At 47.5% G+C, this 11608-nt stretch overlaps 2 protein-coding genes across 3 annotated transcripts in view; one reads left to right on the forward strand and one right to left on the reverse strand.

Moving 5' to 3' along the window:
- Mphosph9 (M-phase phosphoprotein 9) overlaps window positions 1-3816 on the reverse strand; it is a 75214-nt gene extending 71398 nt beyond the window's left edge. For both annotated transcript variants that reach the window (XM_021163264.1, XM_021163261.1), the window contains exons 1-2: window positions 3629-3816; window positions 485-748 (exon numbers count right to left, since the gene is read on the reverse strand). In XM_021163264.1, coding sequence (XP_021018923.1) covers window positions 485-494 — 10 coding nt within the window. In that variant the 5' untranslated portion in view covers window positions 495-748; window positions 3629-3816. The remainder of the gene's footprint in view (window positions 1-484; window positions 749-3628) is intronic.
- A 116-nt stretch (window positions 3817-3932) lies between these two features.
- C5H12orf65 (chromosome 5 C12orf65 homolog) overlaps window positions 3933-11608 on the forward strand; it is a 14232-nt gene continuing 6556 nt past the window's right edge. Inside the window, exon 1 of the mRNA XM_021163465.2 lies at window positions 3933-4073. The gene's annotated coding sequence lies outside the window, so the exon portion shown is untranslated. The remainder of the gene's footprint in view (window positions 4074-11608) is intronic.

The following is an 11608-nucleotide window of genomic DNA, read 5'->3' on the forward strand; positions in this document are numbered from 1 at the left end:
TCCTGGAACTCACTCTGTAGACCAGACTGGCCTCGAACTCAGAAATCCGCCTGCCTCTGCCTCCCAAGTGCTGGGATTAAAGGTGTGCGCCACCACTGCCCAGTTAGATTACCAAATTTTAAAGATATCCTTATAAGTTGACAAATAAGAAAAGCATAATATATGGTACAATGAGCAAAATTAATTTGAGGCTTTTGCTTTTGTGAGACCATAGTCATACAATGTAGCCCTGGCTGGCCTGGAACTTGCTACATAGCTAGTAAGTCCTTTGCCACAGTGTTCACTTCTCTGCAGGCCGTGAAAAGCACAGCAGAGAGACAAGAATACTGTTCTCAACTGACCACTGGACCCGAACAGAGGGTGGCTGTTCTGTTCTTTAAGGCAAACCAGCAACTATGTCACTGATTAGATTAAGAGGTAGGCTCTGCAAACAAAGTGACTTTGATTTGTTGACACATGAAAATAGTATCAAACCAACTCTTACCTATTAGCATGCAAGCTCAACTCAAGGAAATGGGGAGTGCTTTTAATATCAGATTCTACAGAAGGTGACGTTTTTTGTAAATTTTCCACCAAGTCAAAATCCTCCATAGCGTACAAAAATGGTTAAGCTCTGTCATTTAGGAATACTGTTGCTTCTCCTTCGGGAGGAGACTGCTTCGGAGTCCTCTTCAGCCGCTTCATCTTCTACCAGCATCCTCAGTGACTGACATTCAGAACTGTGAAATTGGCTAGAGTTCCAAAGAGTCTGAAAATGAATGGGGGAGAACTGCTGTAAACCGGCCACCAAATTTATCCACTATCTTCTCATGACTTTGGAACCCTCTCAAATCCATCTCCAATAAGAACAGCAATATCAGGTAGGGCTTATTAGCTAGGAGCACTTGCCAGGCAAGCCTGACTAACTCAAGCCCCAGAATACACTGTGGAAGGTGAGAACTGACTCCCCTGTTCTCCATGTGGCACATAAGAATACACACACACACACACACACACACACACACACACACACACACACACACGGCTGGCGAGATGGCTCAGTGGTTAAGAGCACCGACTGCTCTTCCAAAGGTCCCGAGTTCAAATCCCAGCAACCACATGGTGGCTCACAACCATCCGTAACGAAATCTGATGCCCTCTTCTGGAGTGTCTGAAGACAGCTACAGTGTACTTACATATGATAAATAAATAAATCTTAAAAAAAAAAAAATACACACACACACAAACCAGGCAGTGGTGACACATGCCTTTAATCCCAGCACTCAGGAGGCAGAGGCAGGCAGATTTCTGACTTTGAGGCCAGCCTGGTCCACAGACTGAGTTCCAGGACAGCCAGGGCTATAAAAAAGAACATGCACACACAAATGTAAAAGAATAGCAATATTATATATAATGACCAAAGTGAAGAAGCCCCAGTGCCCCTCTACAGATGAAGGGACAAAGCAATATGGGATTTCCATGTGATGGAATATTACTGGTCCAAAGAAGGGATGTAGCAATTAAATGTTGCTACCACAAGGAGAAGCACAGAATACACCAGGCTAACTTTAAAAAACAATCATGAGGGATGGAAAGATGGCTCAGAGCATCCCAGCAACCACATGGTGGCTCACAACCATCTGTAATGGGCTCTGATGCCCTCTTCTGGTGTGTCTGACATCTACAGTGTACTCATATACATAAAATACATCTATAAAAAAAATCATTAAAAAAAAAAAAAAGAACTACTCTATGAGGCCACTTGTATGAAGCATCTGACACTGACAAACTCACAGGGCAGGAAGGAGACTAAGTCTGAAGCCCTGAGAAGAAGGGGAGAAAGGAAGTCACTGCAGTGTAGTCACATTTCAGCTTAGGGTGATAAAAAGGTCTGCAACTAGCTTTTTCCCCTATGTCCTCTAAGTAAGATGCTTTAAAAAGGATGGGGTTTATATATGGGAACCATACTTTTTTTTTTAAAGGTAATTTGTAGGAGTCCATTATCTCCTGGAGGCAATCTTTCAGAATTTTGTGTTTAATAGTCAAGATTCTAAATTCACTCTCTTATGTAATAAATAGTCCGGGAGTACTTCCAGGTCGGCCTCACTTCTTTGATAAGTCCTACATTGCAGAAGTGCTTGTTGACTTCAGAAGCCACTGGCAGGGCTGGTACGGCGCACACCTTTATCCCAACACTCAGGACCCAGAGGCAGGCAGATCTCAGAGTTTAAGGGCAGCTTGGTCTACAGAGTGAGTTCCAGGACAGCCAGGGTTACACAGAGAAACCCTGTCTTGGGGGTTGGGGGAAGTGCTATTTATCTGATAAAGAAAATAGTGGGATGTACACTTCTCAATACAGAGGCTGTGTATTAACTTCTTGGAAGACAGACCATTACCTGACAAGTTAACTACAATCTTACTAAAGGTGAAGATAAATTTGCTACTCTAAGCCCAATCACATGCATCCTCCCTCTGGAATCTGTTGATTTAAAAAGGATGAAGGAAATGAAAAAGCAGGGGGATGGAGAAAAACAAAAAACAGAAGTCCCATGCTGTTTACACAATGGCAAGTTTAGTGGCTGCATCAGAAGAACTCTCTCACGCTCCTATTCCACTCAACTCTCACTTTCCAGGGCTTAAAAGAACACAATCAGGTCACTAAAGGCAAAGAAGCATTCCCTTCAGGACAGGCACAGAGGCCAGGGGTAACTAGATCTAAGGAAATAGGCTCTGCTGCCTTTCCCCCACCTCACCACCCCTGTGTCAAGCCTATCACCAGTGACAAATGGGGCATTGAAAAAGCCAGGGGCTGCCCCTTCCAACTAGCAACGAAAATACCTGGATTCAAATGACCACAAGTCCTCCGGAGAGGTGGATCTACAGTCCCATCTCTTCTCCCCGACCCCACCTCCTCTGAAGTAATCCGGATGCAGGAGATTCAGATAAAACCCCACTAGAGACTCGAGGACGCCTCTCTAGGCACGGTGGAAGGTCGAGAGAATAGAAAAGGGGAATCCGATAAAACCTTGACAGAGAAGGAATATAGGGACAGGCATTCTTATATAAATATAATTGCCAGGAGGAGAAACAAACAAAGCTGCTTCTGCCCCTCACCCTACAAGACCCATTGGGGTTAGAGGCAGAAAGTGATGGAGTTGCGTTAACAATTTTCAAGTTCACTATGCTTCCTCTCTGCGGAGAGGCTGAAAGGAACCGGCACGAGATGGTTCCAGGGGTTGAAGCCAGTATCGAGTCGCTGGCAGCGAACACTGACCCAAGGGCGGAGGCGCGAGGACATAGGGATGATGAAGAACCACTCACTACCACTGAGATTTCCAAAGGGAGTCCCAGTACTGCTACCCCGGGAGGGGAGCGAAGGGGAGGGGGCAGGGCAGGATACTCACGCCCCTTGCAAAGGCAGCAATCCGATTGGGCCTCACTGATGTCACTCAAGGGCACGCGTCTAGAAAAGGCGCACGCACCCGCAGCACTGCACTGGCCAGCGGGCTCCGGCTAGCTCTGCGGTAGCCGTCAGCCTTCACCCTAGCCTGTCCACGCACTCAGGGGGACTCCACTCTGATGGAGTCGTCTAGGACTCAGCCCTCAGCCCTTGCGGCCACGCAGCTCCCCACAAGCCGCGACCGCTTACCTGACCTCCTCGCCTCCGCCTTAGGTCGGGTACCGGGAGATTTGGCCTCACGCGACCGTTAAATTCCAAGGAACGTGCGCGCGCCCGGGGCCTCAGCCGCGATTGGCTGCTCGGAAGAGAGGGCCGAGCCGGCGAGCGCAGCGCGCGCACCTCTCCTAGTTTTCCCCTGACGCGCGTGCGCGCGGCTCGCTCCAGAGAGGGCGGGGCGACGCCGGAGGCGTGAGGGGGCGGGGCTTTAAGGCCAAGGCCTCTGCTGATTGGTTCTCTGGAAACTGCGGGAAAGACGCCTCGGTTTCTAGCGTGCGCAGTTAATGAGAACGGGCCCTCTGGTAGGCTGGGGGAAGCCTTGGGAGGAGTACGACGCATGCGCAGACCTGGAAACCTTAGATTTCCCATTCTCGGTCTACGGTGGGTTTAGAGTCTCGCCGAATGCTTCCGGCCGGAGGTAAGCGCCTGCACAGCCAGGCTCAGACTAGGACTGGTTACTACTGTCAGAGGCTCTGGAATGAGACATGGAAGCTGGAACTCCGGACCTACTTCCGACTTCCGTCCCCCAACTTACACGGGGTCTTTTCCAGCCTGGTCCCTGAGCTGAGTTGTCTGACCTCACTTTACCCGAAATTTAAGGAGATCGGCTGTGTGTCTGTCTCTCCAAGCACTGGGCGCGAGGAGGAGAGGAGAGTACGCTGCTCTGGACAAGATAGTTCCACAAAGGCCCAAGGGGAAACGAGCATTCTCATCTACTTACTCAGTGGGACTTGTCTCGCAGCAAGTGCAGCCCTAGGGTAGGGGTAGCACATAGTGTCCTGGCCTAATCAAGTGCTTGGGCACTGTCATGCAAGCGCGCGTATGCTGGAGAGCTTTTTGCCCTTGAATTGGCAAACCGCAAGAGAAACATCCCATCTCGTTCTCTCCTTAAAATACCCACCACTTCGGGTAGTAATATTACTACTTTACACAGGCTCACTATATAGCCCTGGCTGCCCTGGAACTCGTTATGTAGACCAGGAATGCCTTGAACTCCCTGAGATTCTCTTGCTTCTGTCCCCCAAGTGCTGAGATTAAAGGCCTGTGCTTTCACGCCTGGCAAAGCAGACGTTTTTCAACAGTGAAACTTCAGTAGCGATAAATCTATTAGACTCTAATAGTTAGAGACACTAGAATCTTGCATTCAAATAAGTGAGTACTGTGAATTCCTCAGACACCTCCAGTCAGAGAAAGGGGTGCTCCTCCAGGTGAATATGAAATGCAAAGGCAGCTACTACTGGGTCCTAACCATAGAGAAGGTATGGCCACAATGCTGGAATGGCCAACCAGTGTGCACCACCATAGACAGCTTCAGTGCATCCTTTCTGGGTCAATTTTAGAGAATTCCTTTTTAATCTGTGCATATGTTGAGTCAGATGTTCGGGGACTAGCATTGTTATTAGACTGTTAACTGACACAGATAAATGTTTCTTACCTTGGATATAGCTGTTTTGATAAGGTCTCATTTATTCGTCCATTCTTTTGCTGCCTCAGGACCTCCCTCAGTCCTCTTGCCACCCCAGTGCTGGGATTAGCTCTCCCTCCTGTTTCCTAGTGTGACTTGCTTCATGGTGTTACTTTGTGTCGTTATTTTTGTTTTTGTTTTTATTAAAATGTTTGTCTGGGGAGGAGGAGCTAAAACTAAATCTGTAGTTTATGAGACATGGAAGCTGGAACTCTGGACCTACTTCCAACTTCCGTCCCCTAACTTACACGGGGTCTTTTCCAGGCTGAGCCCTGATCTGAATTGTCTGTCTTCACTTTACCCAAAACTTAAGGAGATCGGCTGTGTGTCTCTCCAAGCACTTGGTGCGAGGAGGAGAGTTTGCGCATGGAAAATGACCAGGTTTTTACTTGGGTTTTGTTTCATTTTGCTGTGCTGAAAGCCCACAGCTAAGCAGTTACTCCGCTGTGAGGCTACATTTCTAACCCTGCATTTGAACTTTCTGCTTTTTATGAGTTGTTTTTCAGCTCTACTTCCTAAAGCCAGTTATGTTTAACCAGAGCTTGGTTTGATCAAGACACCTCAGTGAGCCTGCTGGGAAGACCAGCTGTAATTTTGGCATCATAATGATCTCCTTGGCACCTGGTTTCATAGACCAGAATTATGATCTGAGCAGATAGCACACCTCTCTGGGATTTTTTGTGGTTTCCAGGTACTTCATAAATTGGACCAAACCAAGCGAAATAATCTGCAGGTCACTCTTCTAGGTGCCCTTTCTCTTTCAGCTTTCAGAGCCCACGAAGCCGTTGCTTTGCAGGCTGGATTTATGCCATCAGGCCACAGCTTAAGTGGTTTGTGAGTCAAAGACTCCTAGGTTGTGCAGTTTAGCCGCTAGTGTGATACCATCAAACACGCACTAAAAGCTTTATGTCTGTGGTGACACACTTGGCTGTGTCCTTGCCCTACATGGTATGATCTTCCTCTGAGACATAAGGAAGTGTGACCATGGTTAAAAAGTCAACCACAGCTCTGCACATGAGTACTGCAGAGTTCACACTCATCCTTCATGGTAGCACAGGCCTGTAATCCCATAATTTGAGATGCTGAAGCAACAGGATGGAGGGATTAAGGCTCGCCTAAGTTACACAGGAAGCTGTCCCAGAGTGGCTCTTGCCACTCAAGTGTGATGAACAGAGTTTGAATTCCCCAGAACTCACCTAAAATACCCAGTGATCTTGGTGACCAGCTTGTGATCCCAGCCTGGGAAGACAGAGGCAGGAGGGCAGGAGTCCCCAGAATGAGCTGACCAGGGAGGGTAACCATATCAGAGAGCTCTGGTTGAGATCCTGACTCAGTAGCCAGGCAGTGGTGGCTCACGACTTTAATCCCAGCACTTGGGAGGCAGAGGCAGATGGATTTCTGAGTTCAAGGCCAGCCAGGTCTACAGAGTGAGTTCCAGGACAGCCAGGGCTACACAGAGAAACCCTGTCTCGAAAAAAAAAAAAAAATCCTGACTCAGTGACTGAGGTGGAGAGCAATGGTGGAGGATTCCAGCATAGACCTTGGTCCTCTGTGTGCAAATATTCACACACCCACAAAGGAAAATGGAAAAGGAAAAGAAAAAGTCTAGTCTGTTCTGCAGTATAGCCTCTCTGCAATAAATAAGGAGAGGAAGACTCAAAAAGAGAAAGTTAAGCAAAGTGAGCTAGCATTTTTTTAAAAAAGAAATAGAAGGGAAGAACAGATTGGAGGTATTATGAAACATGCTGGGGGAAAAGATAAATTTAGTTTTTAAGAAAGTCAAGCACGGCCATGGTGGCAGCGCATGCCTTTAGTCCCAGCCCAGTGCGGGAGGCACACGGATCACTGTGAGTTCAAGGCTAACCTATTTGAAAAAGAAAAAGTCAGGCATGGTAGTACGTGGTACATACCTCTAAAATTAGCCCCAGCACTCAAGATACAGAGGCAGGTGATCACTGCACAGTGGGGGCCAGCTGGCACACTAATGATCATCACAGTGAGCAAACTTAAGAGAACCCACACTTCCTTACTTTCTTTATATTATCATTTTTGGCTTGGCCTTTTGGTTTTAAGGAGTTGGGTCTGTGTAGCACACAGGCAATCTCAAACTTGAAGTTCTCCTACCTCTATCTCCAAGGTGCTGAAATGACAGGTTTGCGTTGCCAGAGCCAGCTCAAGTGCTGTAGTAGGAAGGGTTTTGTGAAGGCATCTGAGTACTAAACAAATTCACCACCATTAATGGTACACAGGCTTTAAGAGTTTTAAGATAAAAGGATGTGCTGTGAGTTCTACTTTCTTAATGTTCTCATTGCGATCTCAGAGCGTGGTTGATAAATTAGAAGCTTCCTGTGAGATGCCACAAATAGGACAGGTGGAATTCTCAGTGCATTGAAATGCTCTACTATAAAAAGAGGAATAGGATGTTGGTATTGTGTGAGCTAGCTACTGAGCCCTTTATGTATTTCATTAGTCCTCTCGTCTTTTGACCTAGGTAGCAGCAAACCTAGTAAGTTCAGACCAGGCCCAGAATGATCTCCTTTGCCACAATTCCCCAGATCAAAGCAGGAGCGTGTATCCCAGGCCGGCCTCAAGCCTGCTCTAAAACAGAATTTATGATCCTCTTGCCTCCACCTCTCTAGTGTAGTTACTAAATGAGCACCATGCCTGGTTTACACTCTGCTGGAGATAGACCCTAGAGCCTCATGCATGCTGGGGAAACACTGCTCCCTGAGCCCACGCCCCAACCCCTCTATGACTACCTGAAGAGACTCACGAATGCCTAACAGAATACTTCCGCTGGAGCCCTGTTCCAGAACAGGCACTTTTTGGCATTCTTCCTTCAGATGATGCAGACTCTCAATGTCCTTGTTGCCATGTCACCTTCAATAGCTCAAATCTTTATTCAGTCAGTTCTTTCTTCTAGAGGACCTCCTTTCCTTCCCATCACACCCCTTTATCTCCTCCTCTGTCTCTTCCCCATCCTTGCCATCATGATCCCAAGCCTCTCATCAGACAGTCTTGCCATCCTCTCTGTCAGGATGAAGGGCAATATTCCTGCTCCACGTGTGGTCCCTGAACTACCTGGCAGCTAGTTAGAGAAAACAAAGTCGGCCAGGCATGGTGGTATACATCTTTAAATACCAGCACTGTGGATGCAGAGGCAGGTAGAATTCTTTGAGTTCAAGGCCAGCCTAGGCTACATACTGAGTTTCCAGGCTAACTGGGAACTTAAAATAGTGAGGCTCTGTCTCAAGAACAATAACAGAAGACAGAGATTCAGAACCGCAGAGTCTCGTTCCCTGCCTGCCCAAGGTGCGAGCAGCAGATTTAATAAGGCTCCCAGGTGTGCCATGTGCTCACTGAGGAACTGGCCGACTCTGCCGAGAGCATCTCTCCTCAAATGCCCTATGGAGTTCTCGCCATGAGTTCTTTCTGTTAAGTTTTAATGAAGTTTCTGCAAGGTTGACACACCATGACGGTGGTAGCTAGGGAGAACTGTACAGTACCTTACCTTTCTAAAGAAACACCAAAGGAGTAAGTGTTTAAATAAGCAGCCAGTCTAGAGATCGAAACCCACCCATGGGCTTTCCTAAAATGAAATTAAACTCAAATTACTTTGCTGGATGTAGGTGTAGTGGCAGTAATCCCAGCACTCAAGAGTCTAACACAGGAAGTGCAAAATTCAGGACCACCTTGTCTTCAGATAAACAACGATATCCTTGATGGGTTGTTTTAATTACATGAGTGTGTATGTGTGTGGAAAGAGAGGGAGAAAGAGAGCCCAGCTCGTAAAATCATATGAGCTCCAGGAATTGAACTCAGGTTTTCAGACTTGGCAGCAAGCTCCTTTACACGCTGAGCCACATTGAGTCCTGCTGCTGACTGTAATCATCTGCCTCTTACTTACTGCAGGGCTAGGCTATAGAAGTAAGCACGCTGTCTTATCACTAAGCAAGCTCCAAGCCAACTTGGGAGAGGGGGGTGTTTAAATGGGGTTTTGTAGGCCTGACCATCCCGGAACTCACTCTTTAGACCAGGTTGGCCTTGAACTTGGATCCACCTGCCTCGGCCTCCTGAGTGCTGGGATTAGAGGCTTGTGCCACCACACCAAGATGCCCAGCCAGCTCTGTTTCTCAGAGATGTAAGAATAACCCTCCACAGGATTAGGGCTGTTGAAGGCACAGCATGGCCTCTTCTGTCTCACTTGAACCTGGGATTGTTCTGTCTTAGGCCTTGCTGCAGAGTTGAGGGGGCCATCCCATCAGCTGTATCCTCCAGGTTTGGGTTTATTTAGGAAGCTGAAGGAAGGAATGTTTGTGAGCCAGAATTGGGGATAAGAGGCATAAACCAATTGCAAGTTCAAAATCCTGACAAGAGCCCTGTGAGAAATCTGGGGCCTAGCTCTGTGGTACAGCCTGGGCTATCACAGCTACTATACTTACAGATGTCTTCATGTCTCTTTGATGTGCAAACTATCTGTGCCCCCTGAGGCCTATACTTGATGCTTAGTAGATAGATCTTGAAAATTTTCACCAAATTCACGTTCTCTTTTGGAAGGTCTAGTAGACCTATTCTCGCTACACCTGACTGAGTTGGGACTTGGATGGTGAGAGACTTATCAACCCAAACTTCACCAGCTCATAAATAGCTGAAGCTGTGATCAAAGGAAAGGAGGGCCAGGGAAGGCCGGGTACAGAGCCAGCCCTAAATTTAAGCCCACACTCCCAGGAAGGAATCAGAACAGAGCTGCCAGCTGCTGGTCTCCCCTTACTAGCGCTTCTTTTTGTCCTTTTGTCATTTTTCTTTTGTGTTTGAGCTATAATTTGAGCTGCTTTTATTGTCCCCAAAGACTTCAGGTTGCGATGTGGTATCACAAAACCTGAAATCCAGTCTGTATTCTCTGGGCTGTGGGGAAGCAGAGCCATGGGTGTGTTTGTCATTTTTAGCAGTCACTGGAGTAGATCCAAAGCGCCAGGAGATGCTAGAAGTGTCTAGCATTGTCTGATTGGCTGATGGAATTCACCATTGAACAAAGCAGCCAGTCACTGAACACTGAAGACCTTCTTGAACTCGGTTGGGTGGGAGAGCTTCCAGGGTGTCTGTCAGCTCTGAACCAGGACAGAAGGGCAGAGACTGAGCCAGTGGCGGTGACAGCTGCTGATGAAAGCACTCTCCCTGCTGTCTTTGTCTGGAGTCTGGCCTGTCCCAGACTTGCTTCCTGTCTTTGTCACAGCGCTCTATATCACTGCTGTCCTCTGCTTGGTTAGTTCACTAACCGGCGGAAGAGAAACCCAAAGAGACCCTGGGCTCATATTCCATGGTCAGCCCATGGACTTAAAGCTTTCTATTACACAAAGGAATTTTGTTCTCTACGCTGAAAGCAGAAATCAGAAAAGGGCCATTTGGGACATTAACATAGTCCTGTCACTGATCGTAGTGTCTGGGTTCATCACGTTTTAGTCTTTGTGTATTTGGGGTTGTTTTTGTTTTGATTCCATTTTATTATTTTGTCAGGGAAGAGGTGCGTGCCGTAGCACATATCTGGAGGTCAGAGTACAAGTTTTAGGAGCCGATTCTCTTCCATCTTGTGAGTTGCTAGGATTGAACTCAGGTCACTATCTTTGGTGGCAAGCATCTTCATCCACTGGGCCATCTTGCCTATCTTTGGTGGCAAGCATCTTCATCCACTGGGCCATCTTGCCTGTCTTTGGTGGCAAGCATCTTCATCCACTGGGCCATCTTGCCTGTCTNTCTTTGGTGGCAAGCATCTTCATCCACTGGGCCATCTTGCCTGTCTTTGGTGGCAAGCATCTTCATCCACTGGGCCATCTTGCCTGTCTGTGATGTGGTTCTGAAGCAGAATACTATGACCCCCAGGCTGGCCTTAAACTCTAGAACTTTCTGCCTCTTACTCCAAAGATCTGGAATTACAGGCACGGGGCCACCACGGCTTGTTTACCACTTAGGTGTTCGTAAGGGTAATTCTAATATTCACACCCATTGTGTGTGTGTGTGCGCGTGCGCTCCACCACAGAGCTTATGTGTGTGAAGATCAGAGGGCAACTTTTCAGTAGTCAGTTTCTATTAAGGGTCCCAGGCCACACTCAGGTCATCACACTTGGTAATAATAAGCCCCTCACTACAGAATTAGCTCACCAGTCAAAAACCAATTATGTTTGCTTGCTTGCTTAATGTGTGCGTGTGCATGTGTGTGCATGCATGCATGCGCACCCACGTGCACACATGCGCGAACATGCATGTGTGTGTGCAGTGCCATCAGAGGCCAGAAGAACCCACCTGATTTCCTGGAACTGGAATTCCCAGGAGCAGCCCAGTGTGTGGGTGCTGGGAATTGAACTCATGACCTTTGCAAGAGCAACATGCACTCTTAACACTGAGCCATCTCTCCAGTTGCCTCCTCCCCTGCAAAAAACAGTTGCTGGGGTTCTTTTTTTGGGAGGGTTGGGGTTTTTTTGTTTTTTTTTTTT

Source organism: Mus caroli, chromosome 5, assembly GCF_900094665.2.
Source record: "Mus caroli chromosome 5, CAROLI_EIJ_v1.1, whole genome shotgun sequence".
Lineage (NCBI taxonomy): Eukaryota > Metazoa > Chordata > Mammalia > Rodentia > Muridae > Mus > Mus caroli.